At 42.4% G+C, this 18,286-nt stretch overlaps 1 protein-coding gene across 1 annotated transcript in view; it reads right to left on the bottom strand.

Moving 5' to 3' along the window:
• Nucleotides 1–18,286, bottom strand: part of Stacl (SH3 and cysteine-rich domain-containing protein) — an 852,472-nt gene that overhangs the window by 82,439 nt on the left and 751,747 nt on the right. The window contains exon 11 of the mRNA XM_080273553.1: nucleotides 1,375–1,416. Coding sequence (XP_080129679.1) covers nucleotides 1,375–1,416 — 42 coding nt within the window. The remainder of the gene's footprint in view (nucleotides 1–1,374; nucleotides 1,417–18,286) is intronic.

The raw sequence follows: 18,286 nt of genomic DNA, 5'->3' as shown, positions 1-18,286 counted from the left end.
AACTTTCTCACACTGTTGAGGAAGTTTCTATCAGATATACCACAAAACATTCCTGTGGAACTGAAAAACAGGTAAGTTTGCACTAAATATATGTGGTTTACTTTCTATATTAAACAAAATGTGACCATTCATAACATACTAAAGTATGATACATACTGTAAAACATTTCGACATGAAAGAAATTCACATGTGAACGGGATATTTATCATAAAAATAACGTAATTATTATTGACTGCGCCCCGAGGGGTCAGAATGCGGACAATCTCCAAGATATTTGTGATGCCATTCTCTCACAGAGGTTGCCAACATGAGGGCAGGTGGGCAGTGACAAGAAAAACCAGGCCCGGATTCACAAACAAACTTACGATCAACTGCCTCTCGTAAACGGGATTTTTTTTTTTTTTTTTCAGAAGTCAAGGCTGGTGGATAATTTTCTCATGTCTCTTGTTTTTTCTGCAAACGGAAATCTTAGTTACGAAGGAAAAATCATTAAAGTGATTTTGTTTTTGTTTTCTGCAGGAAGGGCAAGGGAAAGAGAATGTAGAAACTTCTTGTGTCCTTAGTCCTTCCTGCATATCAAAATATAGGTTACGAGAGGGAGAAGACTGTAAGTCTGTTCGTGCATCCGGGCCCAGACCATCGACAAAAATCTTGGGTGTGTCGCGAGGAGGTATGGACGTCGGCCGCCCCCCATAACTAACCATGAAGGGGGGCGCGCTAGTAGAAAATGGACACTGGAGAAAAAAAAATGCTGTAAAAAAGGTTTAAATATAAAAGTAGGATCAGGGCTGGACTATCTCTACGGACTGGGGGGGTGGGGAGATGGATAAAAACGACCACATTCAAGGCACGATGGGATGCAGTAAAGGAAGCTCTCTAAGTGTGTGAAAGCAGAGGCGACTTTGACGAGCATTGCTGTGAGAGGAATCAGGTGCCACAGCAAAGGCAAAGGCGAGGGGGGAAAAGGAGTTTGGATTAACCGATTCACTCTGACGACGCAATTTCCCTCTTACTGTTGCTGTTATCAGATAAAGTTATTCTGCCTTAGTGAGACTTTTAGAACCGGGGAGGCAAATTAATAGCTGTCATTAACTTCTTCACTAATAAAAGTTTTTCGAAGCTTGATTAAAATCGTCTGTAGGTAGCTAGAATAAACGAAAAGCTATCATCAGAGTGAAGAGGTTAAGGGGGACAGGGAAGTTGAGGGGGGGATGTTGGAGAAGGCAGAAGTGCTAAAGGGCCACGGTGCAAGTGGAAACTGCTGATGCAATATATATATAAAAATTCAGGCGGCTTTAATAAAACTACGACCTAGACCGCCAAAGACGACGCAGCAAGCTAGAACTAACGATCATGGGTCAACACCTGAAATACCTGGCGAGCCGGAGGTCGTATGGCGTGGGTTCGGGGGGTCCGCTTGAAAATTTAAAAAGCTCTTATGAACACGTCTGAGAGAGAAAGGAGTGTGTGTGTGGCAGCGAACAACAAGAAGGGGGAGTAGCATGATGTGTGGCATTCATTCTATACGTAGGAATCATGATTAAAAGCCAAGAGTGAGAGTTAAGATGTCCGCTTACAAATTTGAAAAGCTCATATGAACACGTCTGAGAGAGAGGTGTGTGGGTAGCAGCGAACAACAAGGAGGAGGAGCATGATGTTGTGTGACACTCATTCTACTACTCGGTTTCATGATCTAAAGCCAGAATGAGAGAGGTAAGATGTCCGTTTGCAAATTCAGAAGCTTCCAAACACGTCAGAGAGAGATGTGGAATGAGCTAGCAGCGAGAAACAGGGAAGAGGAAGAGGAGGATGAGCATGATGTTGTGTGGCACTAATTCTACGACTCATTTCATGATTAAAGCCAGAATGAGAGAGTTAGGGACACTCATTCTACTCGCTTTCATGATTAAAGCCAGTTTGAGAGAGTGAGTGTGTGAGACATGCTAAAGATACCATGCGCCGTCGTGCACTTGAAGGACGAGATTGTAAATGGCCAGCACGCTCCCATCTTCACTTTGGTGCCCTATTCCGAAAACAGTGCGTGAGAAAGAAGGAAAGCCCCCTTATTACAAAGGCTTAGTTTCTGGGTTGTATTCGAAGTGGCTCTGGAGATTCCCTAACACCTCTTTGTCAGCAATTTATTCTTCACATTAGATCTCAGTCACGTCTTATATTTTACTGATATCTATGTTCAACCAATATAAACAAACTGCAAAATATTGTTAACGTGCAATATCAAAATCAATCGCAAAAAAAAAAGTGTTACGAAATCTACTGTGTCATCCACAATACCATCCTTTACTAGACGTTTGATGAAGGTTAAGGCAGGTCTGGCCTCTCTCTCGTTGTTCTTGTTGCTAAAATGCGTCTCGTGTCGTGGCATGCAGGCTAACCACGTCTTATGCTCACAGTTTTCTAATAAATGATCGTCAGGAATTGGGGCTTGTCTGCCTGATCACGGTTTCAGTTTTCAATACGGCCGTGATGTATGTTTCTTACAATGTGGATCAAAGTAAAAAAAAAAAAATTCTCTCAGTAACACAAGTATTACGGATCTTTTGTGAATATGTTAGCATCTACGAAGGAGGTACAGGAATACTAATTTTCCAAACGATTTATTTTATTTCACATCTTCGGTGGAGAGCGATTATGGGAAAACGTTTGCGGAGTTCGCGCATCTATTTCTCCTTCAAGGAAAACAACCTGTTCACCGATCATGTGTTTCTAGTGTTATTTACCTGCACACATTAACCTTTTCTGCAAGAGGGCATGTGTTATATTTACTCTGGCTAACATCAGACTACTGTAATCAACTTAGGAGGAACTTCTAGTCATAAAGAGATTAATGAAGGCCATTTCTAATCTCCGATTTTGAGAAGTCTGTCCGAACTTGAACAAAAATCATATATGGACAGCATGAATAAAATAATAATAAAAAAGACGTACTTGGGCTGAAGGGGTTAACGTGAGTAACGAGTGGAGGCTGATCCAAACATTTTTCTAAGCTGAAGTTTTCTGACATTTTCCAACGATGAAGCTGCATGATTAAACATTCGATACAAAACTTCTAGGGATGAACTTTTTCGAACATGACTCTCCTTATTTATGATAGAAGAACCGAGTGTATAAATATAATATGAACAGACCTACCTTGATCATATAGAAGGAGGGGAGTGGAATGAGAGCGTTCAAGAAAGCATTTAGCCATGGACAGAGAGGGTGAAACAGTCTAAATCTCCAGCACGATGACGTCTTTTTTATTTCAATCTTGTTACGTCCAAACTATTTTTACTCAGCTTAGGGAAAGAGTTATTGCTGTCAAGGGGTCAAATAAAACTTTATCTAACTCCTTAAGTTCGGGAAGTCTCTCCCGAATCGAGCACAACTGACTGGTGGAAACAATAATAGGTACAAAAGACGTCGGCGTACTGAGTTAATAGATGTAAGACAGGATGTGGAAAATGATTATTATTATTTCTCAAGCGCCGAAGTGATGTAAAGACCAAGATGTCAGAATAGCGTTTCGTGATTGTAACACCTTTGTCGATGCTGTTTTAAATCATTTTTTAAATACAGATGACGATAAGGTCACAGAAAATAAGATGTTTAATGTAAAATATGTGAACTATGAGAATAACATGGAAGTGGTCGATATAGTTAGATCCAAACGTCGTAATTAGAGCATCCATGTTTGTGTGCATCGAGTTCGCTCCATAAACCAAAAATCCGAGAAATAAAAAGGAAAGAGTAGGACTATACTGTATATACATCCAGTTACAATCACGCGACATGCAGTGGTTGGACGCACACACCAGACAGGGATAAAAATATTATCATGGAGTTTTTCTTATCAATTACTTGGCAAAAATGATATAATTCTGTTTGAAAATGTATTCTGCCACTTTCACCCATCTTGATATCCTAACTCGATTTTGCTTCGGTTATATTTCCATCCAATTATCTTTTTCTAACATCGATTTTTTCAGTTTTTTTCTGTTTTTCCTTTTGCCGATTCTCTCATTCTGCCTAAATTTTACTTGGACTGGTTTTCTAGTGTTTATTCACCCGGTTATTCAGTCCTACCTCGATCCTGTTGTAGCCAAAGTTACATCCAATAATTTCATTCCGATATATCGATTATTATAGTCTCTCTCTCTCTCTCTCTCTCTCTCTCTTCCCTAAATTTATTACAGCTATATTTGCAACGAAATTCTTCTTGTATATATTTCCGACTGTGATTTCAGCTGATTTTTATTTATACTTTTACCTGATTCAGCCAAAGATTTGTTATGGTGTAAATATGGAGCCGATTTTAAAATTCTACCTTTTTGACTGCATTTTCCTCCATATATTATCTTTTTCCCACTCGATCATTTTATCTTACTTTTTGCTGTTTTTTCATATAATTCTTTTTTATAGGATTATCTTAGCCTCTTACTTTTTCACTTCCTTTTTGCTATATGTGATCTTTTTTTTTTTTAAATCCAATTATCTTATCCTAGTACTTTCTCGATTATTTTTTTTCAGATATTTTCTCGGCCAAATACCTTATCCTGCCATTTTTTGATTTTTTTTTTCCATATATTCTCTGACTGTCTGTCTGTCTCTCACCTGATTATTTTTACCATACTTCAGTTCCATTCTCTCTCTCTCTCTCTCTCTCTCTCTCTCTCTCTCTCTCCATACTTCAGTTCCATGATACTATTCCTTACTATATCAGTCCTTCAACCATGGTATGAGAGACACTAGCTGCCCACTCCCATTATTTCTCAACCCCTTCACTCCTATGATACAGTTTGGACTATTTTCTTTCCCCTCCAGACGATTTTATTAACTGAGGAGACATTTTGCAGACACGGGGGGGCTTGGAAATTATGGCAACCCCCTTCCACCTCAAAAATTTTCCTAAGCTGAAGAAAATCGTCAAGATGTAGTAAAGAATGAAGTAGAAAATACATCATCGGGCTGAAAGGGATAATGGAGATTTTTCCTAACCCCTTCGCAACGAGGGGGTATCGTGAGCTAAATATGATCGTCAATTGTTAGTCTGAATTTAATGGAGTGTATGTCCCCCGGGTCTTCATCGAAATCATCCTCTTTTATTATTTCTTTTATCCTATAGATTGAGGAAGAAAGATTGTAGGAGAGAGAGAGAGAGAGAGAGAGAGAGAGAGAGAGAGAGAGAGAGAGAGAGAGAGAGAGAGAGAGAGAGAGAGAGAGAGAGAGAGAGAGCAGCTATCACAGAACACGCCTAAAAGTACAAGCTCAAAAATATACCAATAAAACAAAGAACAGAATATCAAACATGGAGAGTTATTCCTGCTAGCAAATCTAATTAATGGTACTATAGTCGCTTTGTTTTCATCCGAAGGAACTGGGTGACTCCTACAACGTCATTGTTAAGTTGTGGTTGCGTGAAATTCGGTGACCCTAAGTTATGAGGCTGGAATGAGTTTTCTTGGTTACTAGTAAAATCAACCCTCTAATCTGAATACATCTGGCCATCAGGTGAACTGGAAGGGGTTACGGATCTTTGTCAGGTTAATGTAAACGGGGAATAGACGGTGTAAGTCATTCTCGGCTTCCTTGCGACTTGTTAAGCATTCAGGGACATTTTTTTTTTACTGTGTTATGGCCACCAACAGGACGAGCATCTTTACTCTCGTTTACCAAATTTTCTTAAACTTCTACATTTTCATTATAAAAGATGTTCGTTACCGTCCTGTTGTGACCTGCCTGATGAAGTGATTGTCTGGGAGAAGGCTGCGCTAACGAAATAACTTCCACTCCCCTCTTTTCTCTCCTATCCTTCCCTCCCTCCCCCTCTCTGCTTCCTCCTGCTCTTCGTCTCCTTGATATCTATTCCGACACTATCAAACTCATCTAAGTATGTGATTATATTTTCCAAGTCGTACCTACATTGACGAGTGAGAGATATTATTTTAATTCTGTGATTATGTTATCTTTCAGAAAAATGCCTTGAAAACAGAATATATTGCAGGATTTCCACTTTTGTCTTTCAGATAAACATGTCCAAGTTTTTTCTTTCCAACAATCGTGGAGTTTTTTCTTTCTTTACTCTACCAGCTAGTACTGCATGTTATTATGCCGGAAGAGGTTGTGAGCAGCAGACAGATGTCCTCTTTTTCTATTATTTCCTCACTTATGTTTTAAATCAGATCTTGAGTGTAACATGTTCACCTCACCAAATATCGATATAGGCCCATAGTCCAACTGTTACCTATTTCCCACGCAGATTTAGTAGTAAGTTTTTGTGACAACTTCACCTCGTCTGCTTCACGTTAGCGGCACGTCAGTCACTTTTCTCCCAGAGGTATCATATCATACTAAAACTCGCTGAACTTAGGAAGGTCAGAAACAAGGGCACAGTCAGACACGTAAGTAGTGAAATATGTGTCGAACCTATATCCCTGGCTGTTCTCATTTGCACTTCACACAGTCAAACCCACGAACAGCAAGGGAGCATCCAGCCATACAACTTTACGATAATAAAAGTCACTGTCCATTGTAAAGACAAGGAACAGAATATCTCGGCCAAGGGGAAGCATTAAAAAGAATCTGAGGTGGAGGGAGAGCACTGGGTCAAGGCCGCGGCAGGGAGGGGGGTCGACGCTCCCTGCCTCTCTCATTATATGGCCGGGGGCAAAATATGGCTCTGATGTAAGGGTCGCTTCCGGTAAGAGTTGCGCTGCCAAGAATTCGTGTGCATTTACAGGGCGGTGCGTTGGGTTGGGGCGTGTGTAGCGACGCGTCTCTCTCTCTTGCCTTGGCCCGGGGACGTGGCGAGATTGACGAAGGGGAAATAATAGCAACATAATCCCGTCTCCTGCCTTGTCCTCAGGTATATACATTTTATACAGTAGGATTTAGGGCTTTAGTCTGTACGTTTGAGCGACAATTTGTGGGGCTGTACATGAGTGGAACTATGTGAGACGAAAATAATAGTTACTTTGTACTGTATTCTCTTTCAGTTGGCTGCTCTCCTACGCTAGCGTGCATTTCCACATTGTTCGTTCAATTTCTAGGTTTGCACACATTTCGGACAAAGTATAAGGCTGTTAGACCCATAGGTAAGCTTTATTTTTTCATACTTGGTGAAACTGATGTATATATGAGTCAGGGTTAACACTCATGCACTCAGTTATTCTTAATTTCCTCTCGTAACTAAGCTTCCCAGGAAGGATTGAGAAGATAAATAGGAGTCAGGGATGGTCGAGATTGACTTTAAGCTACTATCTATCTATCTATCTATCCATTTTCCATCCATCCATCCATCCATGTAATTATCCATCTATCTATTTATCTATCTGTCTACCTACGTATCTATCATTACCTGTCTATGTTTCTATTCTTCCATCTATCCATCATTTAATCACTCAATCAATCAATCAGTCAAGCATATGCATGGCTTGATTTGGACTCTGTGATGCTGACAAAGGGTTCCTCGCTGGGTCTATATTTGGCTCTCGGTGCACTGACCTCGCTGCGATAAAGATACGGACGTTTTTGTACTCGGGTTGTAAGGTGAGTGGTGCAGACAGGATGACGGGAAGTGGCTGTGGGATGTGGTTTGAGATGTGGGGTGTGTGGTAAGTGTGTTTAGGGATCTGACATTTGCCCTATTGCCTTGGATATCCATGGTTCTGATTGCATTAACTCCTTTCTGATGACGCCCTTTTTTAACGTTTATTCTTGCCACCGCCAGACGATTTTGTTCAGCTTCGGAGAGACTGACCTATGTGGAAGGGTTAGATATACCCTTCATTAACCTCTCCACTACTACAGGGCTCCCCTCAGTTGAATAAAATACTCTGGTAGTGGGAAGAAGTAAAGTCGTCGGATTGAAGGAGTTAACGAGATTCTCCCTATGACACGCTAACGGGGCCTTATGAAAATGTATCGAAAATCATGTTAACGAGACTTAAATTTTCAAACTGTTCTCTGCAACACCCTGTATCAAACTTGCGACCACACAATTCCTTACCCACAACTATTGTCCAGTCGTTTTAATTAGGCGTAAAACTGCCATCTCTCCATTTTGAATATTAACCTGCCACAAGAGATTAGGACTAGAATGTGGTGCCAGCCACGAAGAAGCTCTATGAAAAGGATGTAGAACCTTAGTATTGTCTTCTTCTAGCACCGTGCGACGGAAAATTAGCCGCAAAAGGGCGAAAATTTCCTAGTTCTAATAAATGAACTAGGCATTCACTACACTCCCACTTTCCACGACTGAAGGATCCTCATGGAGCTCAGAATTGGCCTTTCCTGCAGTAGTATCGCTATGATTAAGAAGCCGACCTTTGACCCCTTAGGTGCCATGGCGTCTTCTGTCTTCTATTGCAACTTTGTGAGCTAATGACATAGAGGGACGCCTCGCTGCACAAAGGTGAGAAACCGGTTTTATTAATCCTCTCAGTACAGTGGCGTTCTTTTCATTCTATCGGTGCTAGAGGGAGACGCCTTCACGTGGTGGCCCAGATAGAACTAGGCGACTCCACTGCCCGGATATACAAACGTCTTTCAGTAGCTTCCCTATCCCCGGAAGGAGGATGGTGGACTGCAGTATGAGGGTAACTTCAGCCTACATTCCAATACCTTCACGTTCAGATGAGCCTGGGGTTGCAGTTAGTACTGCTAGTGCTACTACTACCACCACCACTACTATTATTACTGCTGCTACTACTACTACTACTACCGTACTACTACTACTGCTGCTGCTGCTGCTGCTGCTACTACCACTACTTCTAATGCTGCTGTTGCTGCTGCTGCTGCTGCTGCTGCCGTTCTTAAGGGAGACCTGTCATAACAAATGAGTGGGAAAATTTACCCCTTATTTATATAAAAAGAGTGAGAATATTTACCTCTAATTTCTTCAGAATAAATGGGCTTTACTTACCAAAAAGACGACTGTACTCATAACGAAAGTGTTGACATGGAGCGAGACTGTGAATGTGTCATGGCGATGTCTAGGTGGTGATGCGTGAGGTATATGGGAAGGAATGTCTACGTGTGAGTAAAGATGGAGGCAGATATCCGTGGGGGAATGGTCGTGTTGAGGTGTGGTGCTAGTGGTGATGGTGGTGGTGGTGATGGCGGATGTGGTGGTGATGGTGGTGGTGATGGTGGTGGTGGTGGTGGTGGTGGTGGCTGTGGTGGTGGTGATGGTGATAGTGGTGGTAGTGTAAATGGGTTATGGTCCACAGGCGGCATTAGCTGTGGTATAATGGTGTCGTTATGGCTATGATGTGTGGAGGTAGCAGTATATTTTGTGTGGCTTGTGCCGAGGGAGGTGTAGTGGGAGGAGGATTAGGCATATTTTTGTGGTAGCAGGTATGTTGGGTGACTGAGGTGGCGTGGTGGGTGTAGAGGTAGGTATATGTGTGTGAAGATAGTTGTGGTGGTGTAGGAGGAGAAATATTTGCCTTGAGGCAGGTATGGTGGGTGCAGGAGGAGGTATATTCGTGTGGAGGAAGGTGTCATGGGCATAGAAGGAGGTGCGGTGGGTGTAGGAGTAGGTGTGATGAGTGTAGGAAAGTGTATATTTGTGTGGAGATGTGTACTGTGTAAGAGATAAGAATACATGTTTAAGTGGAAGGCATACAGTAAGGTTTGGTATAACTGGCTGAAGGAGTTGTATACAATATGAGACTGTGTGTTTATACGGGGTGTAGCTTTCTGTGTATATTAAAAATGGCACACTAACCTGAAGGGGTCATAAATGTGTATGAGGCTGATTCTTAATGCCGATGTGTTGCTATATTTAAAGATGACACACTTAGCTGGAGAGGTTATAGAATGTGGATGAGAGTGGGTGTGCTTGTGTGGACGGGGCTACTTGTATGGGTGAAGGAAGTGGTTACGTTACGACAGGCTGACGCAGTACATCAGTGTGATGGTTATGGTGTGTCTGCTGATGGTGGAGGTACAGGTGGTTACTGGTTTAGATGGTGTTGTTGGTAGAAGCACAAAGTCGGTCTAGCAGTGTAGTTGGCGTTGTTGGTAGAGGTAGAGTCGGTCAATGGTGTAGTTGGTATTATTGGTACAGGCACTGAGTAGGTTAGCAGTGTAGTTGGCGTTGTTGGTAGAGGTACAGAGTCTGTCAATGGTGTAGCTGGTGTTGTTGGTAAAGGCACAGAGTCGGTTGGCAGTGTAGCTGGCGTTGTTGGTTGAGGTATACAGTTACGGTCAATAATCCTTTTACAAGTCTGGGGTTTTGAACTAGAGAAACGGGATTACAGTCATTCCAGCCCACTGTTCTGAGCTCTCTGTTTGGATCCTTTGTAAGTTTCCTCAGTTTCCATACCTCTTTTTATCGTACTACTTGATACCTTGCCAAGAGCTCCGTAGTTTCTGATATATTTTCGTGACAGCAAAAAAATGAAAAAAAAAAATCTGTCCATCTACCCATCTATCTATCCACAATGAACCGAACTGCACTAGAGGTTAGGGAAATGGGGATGGGGAAATAGGGTGGGAGGGTAAATGAGGGTGTGGGTGAGAGGTTGGTGGATGTGCAGGAAGGTAATGGAGCGGGAAGGACGGGTGGGGGTTAGGAGAGGAATGGTGGGGAAGAGTTGGGTGAGTGAGGGGGTGACATTAACCTTTACAGTCCGCAGACATCTTTTAAAACTTATTCTCACTACCACCATACGATTGCATTCACATCAGGAAAGACTTCTTGCACTGGGAAGAATGAATGAATGCCATAGCTAACCTCTCAAGCCCAGAAACTCAATCCTACACTGAATTAAATCGTCTGGTGGTAAAAAGAATATACTAAATATGTCATCGTGTAGAGTCAGTGAATCAGGAAATATATCGAGTTCATTGGCCTGGCAAATCGAGATCTCATGTCGTTCTCTTACACTGTTTGTTCGTCAGATAGTCGTGGAAGATTCTTTAAGAGTTTGAATTTTCTACTTCCATACTCACAGTTTTGGTAATAAATATTTTCTGATCACAGATATTTGACATCATATCGCCAGTTGTGAAGATAACAGACGGCCACGATCGTCATCCTGTCTGTAAGAACTACCTCAATGTATCTTCTTCATATAGTTTTCTTCACAAACTGACGTCAATAAAAATTCTGAAGACATAAACTACGAGTAATGGAATGGATTTCTTAATGGTTACTTGATGATGATGATTCCATTCCCTACTATGCAGCGGATACATAAGCCCCCTACCTACTAGAGTGAGACTGGTTTTTCTTTTTGATGGGTCGCTGACGAGTTCCCTGATTTGAAGAGAGAGAGAGAAGAGGGTCATGGAACTAACCTAACCGATCTTATCCTTTGTACGAGTAACAATCATTCTGAAATATCGTGTCTCGGATAAATAAAGTACTGCTGAAGATAACTGTTGACTCATTTACTCTTCAGCTGATAAACGGTGAATGGAGGGTAGGTGGATTTGGCTGTTGTGGAGAGGAGTAGAAAGAAAGGAAGGCAGAGGTGGAACAGTAGACGGAAGGTTGATGGATAAGTGGATAAAGATAGGTGCTTCTGTAGACAAAGGCTGGGTGACTCAGTAGGTGGATGTGTTTCTGTGGGTAGGTGGATAAGAGGATCTGGCTGTGGCTGCGGTGGAGAGGAATGGAGTGGGGGTGGAAGGAGGGGCAGATGTGGAGCCTCAATATCGCTGGCCCGGCATGTTTATGGGATATAATGTATGCGAGGCCAGCCAAGTGAGTGGGGGAGGGGGGGGAGCAGGCAGGGACTTATCTCTTTCTTACTCTATCTTTATTTCTTACTCTCTCTCTCTCTCTCTCTTTTCTCCCATTTTTTCTCCAGCTCATTCTTAATCCTTTGATCTCTTCTTTATCATTTTTTCTAGAGGGGCGCAGGGATTGATCTCTCCGTTATATTCCTTTTTTTTTTTTTATACTCTTTACATCCAATGTTTTTATCGTATTTCTTTTTTATTTTTTCTCCCTTTTAGTTTTCTCTATTCTTTCACACATTTTTTCTTTCTTCAGTCGTTTTATTTCCTCTCTCTCTCTCTCTCTCAACCACTTCCCTGGGCCACTGCCAAGATACATACTTTATCTCATCACCGTAATCTTTTTTTTTTTTTTTTTTTAAGTACCAGAGACGATAATAAACATTGCCAAAAGTCTGTCTATCTCTTTATCTATATCTATGTATCTAACTATCTACCTGTCTATGTCTATTTATTCATCTGTCTATCGTTTATCTTGGTCTCTAGCTCTATATCTGCGTTATTCAGCTGACTATATCATTAATTTCTTTATACACCTTTCAGCACGTTATGGCTATTCGTCTGTCTTCTTATCTTTTTTATCAGTTCATCTACGCCTACTTATCTACGGCTAGGGTATTGCCTGATCCACATATCACATTCGGTTTCCACACTGATAAACAACAAATCAAAAAGACAGGTGGAATCAATCAGCCAGCAGGAAGACATACAGAGAGTCACGGGAGCTGGGGTCAATAAAATCCATAGCTCGAGTGGATGGCTAGATGTGGGCGGCCAAGTTTTTCCTCTTTTATGGATTCTGGGCATATCTTAAGAAGCCCTTTCCTGAGATCCAGTGGTTGAACCCAAACACCCCTCTAACATCACCACCTGGACAGCCGTAACTCTAAATCTTTATGCATTTATTGTATTATCAGCGAAGGGCTTATTCACGACTGATATTGGTGGGCAGATATACACGTACTATAAGCGTCCATGGCGAGCATTACGGGTCGTGAAGGGCAACTGAAGAGATGTAGATCGTAAAAGTAAGCGCATAATTCATGTATTTATGTATGTACTTTAGCGGTTGTTTCTACATGCCATACATGGGTGAGCAGCTTTACAATTTATAAGAGACATTTGTGATTCCCACGATATGAACGCACAGAGTGTTTGGCTTCATCACGTGGCCACAATGCACAATATAGCGTGGCGTGCAGGCTGACCCCATTTAACGAGCACAACTGTTTCATAAATGAGTATTTGAAACTGAGGGATTGCATATACCTTCGCCTTTATCATTTTTAACTAAAGAAAAAAAAAAAGCAATACCTCCATTCTAGTGATGTACTAGCGATATCACTAACTGGAACTGGGATGATGGTATTTGTCGGAGTTGCGTGTCGGTAGGCTCATCCGGAAGAAAAGTGATCTATGTTAAAGACAAGTCACATCGTTAATCTGTTCCCAGCAACAACAACTGGGGTCAGTGTCACGATCTCCCAACTTCCAGCCAATTGCACTATCCAGCTGGCCACAAGGATTTGACCAGTTTTCCATGATTTGGTAAATAGATTACTGGATTTACGAAGGGGAACAGGGAAAGCAATCGATCTATTGATTCATAAGGGGCTGTTTGTTTTAGGGCAGGCTATGGTTAAGAGGGCTGTTTGTGAGCTCAAGTAAGGTCTGGTAAAGCTAGAAGGATCCCTCCACTCATGGATACCTCTAGCCAGACACTGGCAGGAAAAAAAGAGAAATGTCACATTTAACCTTAGTCAAATTCAAAAGAAATTTCATATATAACATGAGTGAAAATATAATATGCTGCACTACCTTGTCTGTAAGAAACTTTCAGCTTAACTCAGGTTCAAAATGATGTTGCGCTGAGGTTATATCCTTGCGATTTGGATTGGCTATAAAAAAGTTACAAGTCGGAAATGTACTGTTGAAGGGTAAACGTGCATAACTGGGGATTAAAGGAAAAATACAAGCGCATATCATTAAATATTAGTACTGTACCCCAGTTAACGACACTGTCAGGCATTCTGTTTTTCGTGATGCCAACTAATAAAGATGGAATGCTTTAATTCATCTGAGTGGAAACATGTGCCAATAATATTAAAATCATTACCTGTGGTATAATTTGACTGGTCTATTGTGACGTATCCATCAACTGGCGCATTATCGTGTCCTCTGAGTATTTTATATATCTGGATTAGATACCTTCATAGTCTGCGCTCCCATTCATTTATGCAGTTTTAATGAACATCAGGGCGCAGCAGTTGTCGTGCCAGAGTACACACTAGTCTGATTTTGGCAAGCAGGCTTTGTATATGAGTGGGTCTCCAGATGTGTACACAGACGCTGTGTGACTCTGCCTCATTGATTACATGCATTGATTAAGTTTGATATCGGTGGCTGAGTACCAACCACAGTTTCGTGCGTATCGATATAGCATTTTCTTTCTTTTAGTCTTCAGATCTAAATTAATATGATGGTGACGGCACATCATATTTCTCCCGACGATAAAGAGCTAAGGAGTTTTGCAAAGAGAACAGTTATTTCTAAGCAACGCAGTCTCAAGGAACCAACTTACTTTCTCCAATATACATACCACACCTCTCTCTCACATACCCCCCTCTCTCTCTCTCTCTCTCTCTCTCACACACACACACACACTTCTTTCTTTCCATCTCTCTCTCATATATTCTTTCCGAGTAAGATCTTAAGAACACTCAGCTTCCTTGTTCTCCCATTTGGCCTCCCCTGGTCTTCCGCAACTCACCTCTATTTATTGCTAAACTTCCACAACGGGGCCAGACGGAATTATTAGGCACTATCTGCTGGTTGGTAGCTTTATTTTAGTACCCCTTAGTTCTATATTTTCTTTTTACTTTATCTTGGCTTATTTTTCATATTCTTGTTTCTCTCTTCTCGCCAGTCTGTTTTGTCTTTCTCCAATCTCTGTGTTTCCTCCGCATCAGTTTCTTCTTTTCTCTCCATTATCTCTAGTTTCTTCCTGTACTTGCACTGCAGTTTCTTCATTCTCTCCACCAGTTTCCTCCATCCTCCGCTATAGCTTCTTTCCTTCTTTCCACCCTAACTTCTTCCATTCTCTCCATTAGTTTCCCTCACTCTCTCAGTCGTAGTTTCCTCCATTCTCTCAAGTTTCCTCCATTCTCCCTCAGTTACCTCTATTCTCCTCCAGTTTCCTCCATTCTCCTCCTGTTTCCTCCATTCTCCTCCACTTTCCTCCACCCACCGTCCACCACACTACGACTACTCTTTATTGCCAGACACACAAGGGGGCTCAGAAGGAATTATTATGGACAGGTTGTAGGTTGCTAGTTTTATCTAAGTACCCCCTCCCGCCCTAATTAATGTTCCTTTTCTCTCAAGTTTCCTCCATTCTCTCCACTCAGGTTTCCTCCCTTCTCTCCACCCCAGTTTCTTTTATTCTCTCCACTGCAGATCCTTTCATTCTCTCCACTCAATTATCTTTCATTCTCTTCCCTCAAGCTTCTCTCATTCTCTCCAGTTTCTTTCATTCTCTCCACGCCAGTTTCCTCCATTCTCTCCACTACCTCCATCTTGGTTTTCTCTCCATCACAGTTTCCTCCACCCACCGCATCACCTTCCCTCCTTCAACCATTCTTTATTGCTAAACACCCATCAAGGCCAGACCTACTTATTATGCAGTGGGTGTGCTGCCATCAGTTTTATCTTAGTACCCCCAGTAACATTTTCTCCCCAGTTTTATTAATCTCCGTTTTCTCCAGCCTGGTTTCCCCCTTTCCCTCTACCGTAGTTTGCTCCTTTCTCTCCATTTCCTTCGTTTCAGTTTCCTCCTTTCTCTCCACTTAAATCTTGTTTCCTCTAGTCTCTCCAGTGTCCACTAAGCTACCTCCAATCTAGTTACCTCCACTCCCTCCACCTTATTTACGCTGCTATCTTCACCACCTCCACTCAAGTTTCCACAGTCCTCTCCATCTCAGATTTCTCCATTCTCTCCACTCTCCAGCTTCCTCATCTCAGCCACTCTCTTCTGCCAAACGTCCACACTGTTATATGTTGTGGTTCCTTCGGTTTTATTTTAGTTACTCCAGTATTATTAGCTTCTCCACCTTATTTCCCCCATTTTCTTCACTTAAATACTTCCATTCTTTCTAGGTCCTTCAACACAGCTTCCTCCGTTCTGTCTACTCCACTTCCTCCACGCTCTCCAGTCTCTCCACCCTAAATGCCTCCCTTTCCTGCACAATCTTCACTTCAGTATCTCCCATTCTCTCCATCTTACTTTCCTCCGTTCCCTCCATCCTACTATCCTCCCTTCTCTCCTAGTTTCCTCCGTTTTCTCCATCCTTTTTCCTTGATTCTCTCCATCCTAGTTTCCTCCACTCTCTCCATCGTAGTGTCCTGTCTTCCCTCCATACATCAGTAGCAACCATAACCTATCGAAATGAAATAATTACTTTCGCTGTCTCTGTGATCTACACGTGGCGGGGAAATGGAATCACAGCCTTTAGTTTATTTTTTCCTTTTTTTTTCTTTTTGTAATATCACTCAGGCTTCAGCGAGACTGAGAGTATTACCTGGTGCGTCGGGGAAAAAAAAAAAATCAGACTATCGACCTGGATAATCCGGCCTGGACATGGAGCCGAAAAAAATGAAACGTCCACCCCGGGTCTGAAATCACGGAATTTTTGAGTTGGCTCTTTGTATATACATTCCGCTGGCCCTCTGATACAAATACATCCACACGAGTATTATCTAGCTTTGGAGTGACATTTCAGAGCGGCAAGGTTAGATACAGCCTTCAATAACCTCGCTACAACAAGACATTTCCCGTAATCTGCATGCATTCGTCTGTCCAGGAGCAAGTAGAAAGTAAAAAGACGTCCTTGGGCTAAACGTGTAATTCAGAAACTACGTAACACCTTCAGCTCGACAGTGCCTTTTACATTTTATTATTGCTGCCGTCAGACGCTTTAATCCAGCATAGGAGAGCCCCTCGCTGTGATGGGGCTACGGTGAATAGAATCTAAGTCGGTAGGAAAAGTGAGATATGACATGCGTCCCGGTACAGTTAAGGAATATAACATCATCCCAGTTTTGACCGAGTGTATAAAGAACTTGCCAAACGTACCCCGTTGTGTGGATTAAGGCGTGTCTCGGACGGTTCGACTTTTCCTCTATGTATTCCCGAAACTTTGGAAAGATACTCACTTTGGAGAGATGCTCATTTCTCTTGTTGCACAGTCACGACGAACTGTTCGTCGATAATCTTACGCCAGATTGTGTCGTGGCTTCCAAACTTCTCATACCTTCCCAAGCGGCAGAATCCTTCCTTTTCATACTTTTCCGTTCTCTGCCTCATAATGCCATCTTACAAAAATAGTTGATGTAACACCGTCCACTGCCACAGTTGGTAGAGAAGTGTCGGCGAAATTCTCCTCACGGCTGAACATATGCTGAAGGATGTAATAAAAATTTGATGATGGCGACCGACAAATGATTCAGTTCAGCTCAGAGTGAATAAAAGCATTAGTCAGTAGCAAGGGATATAAAAATGATTTCTGGTACAGCAAGAAGTAATTTCGCCTACAATATTCCCACTTCTCACTTTCCCTTGCTGGCCAACACTCCTTAGCTAAGAGAAGGCTGGTACGTTGCTCTGGCCATAAATGATTCTCTTTGATATGATGCGCCAGGGAGGAAGGCGACAGACATGCCCTGGATGTGAAATAGATGCAGTAAAGTTCCTGGCTGTACGTAGGCTGAGTGGATCATAAATAATTAGGCACTGTGCTGTTGTTGTGTGTGTCCTGCCCCTTCTCTTTCCGTGGACATCAAAACTGGCTTGTGTTTACATTAACTTCACTCCTTTCAGGGCTTTACTGCCAACTCTCCCCCTCTCCCCTCACCCCCTTCCTCTCCACTTTTTCTCCCTTACCCATCCTTTTCTTTCTCTCCTCCTTCCTTCTTTTCTTCACTCTCACTCTTCCTACTCCATCCCCCTTCATTCTCTCTCTTCTCTTCTTAACGGGGTCAGGATGGCTCAGTGGTAGAGCGCCTGACTTAAGACCGAAGGGTCGATAGTTAGCGCCTCACCCGGGTAGCCGCCCCGTTGGGAGAGGTTGCGTTCTCCCGTCACCAAGCGGGGCTATATGATCGATCACGGTCTAACTCGAGGGATTCATTTTTCCTTTCTGAACAATTCTTTTACCCAACGTTCTTCCTTGTTCTCGTTTCCTCCCTGCTAAAATTTCTGTTTAATTTGTCCTTTTCCTCCTTTCATTCTCTGTCCCGAACACACACACACACACACACACACACACACACACACACACACACACACACACACACACACAAACACACACATTCTCTCTCTCTCTCTCTCTCTCTCTCTCTCCTGGTGTGGACGTCAAAACTGGTCTGTGTTTGCACTAACTTCACTCCTTTGAGGGCTACTCTGCCAATCCCTCCCTCCCCCCTCCATGCCCACTATTTCTCCCCCTCTCCCCATCCCACCATTCTTTCTCTCACCCTCCCT

This window comes from Coenobita brevimanus, chromosome 55 (genome assembly GCF_032717465.1).
Source record: "Coenobita brevimanus isolate Jiangsu-jjx chromosome 55, ASM3271746v2, whole genome shotgun sequence".
NCBI lineage: Eukaryota > Metazoa > Arthropoda > Malacostraca > Decapoda > Coenobitidae > Coenobita > Coenobita brevimanus.
This window is presented reverse-complemented; position numbering and strand designations above follow the sequence as displayed.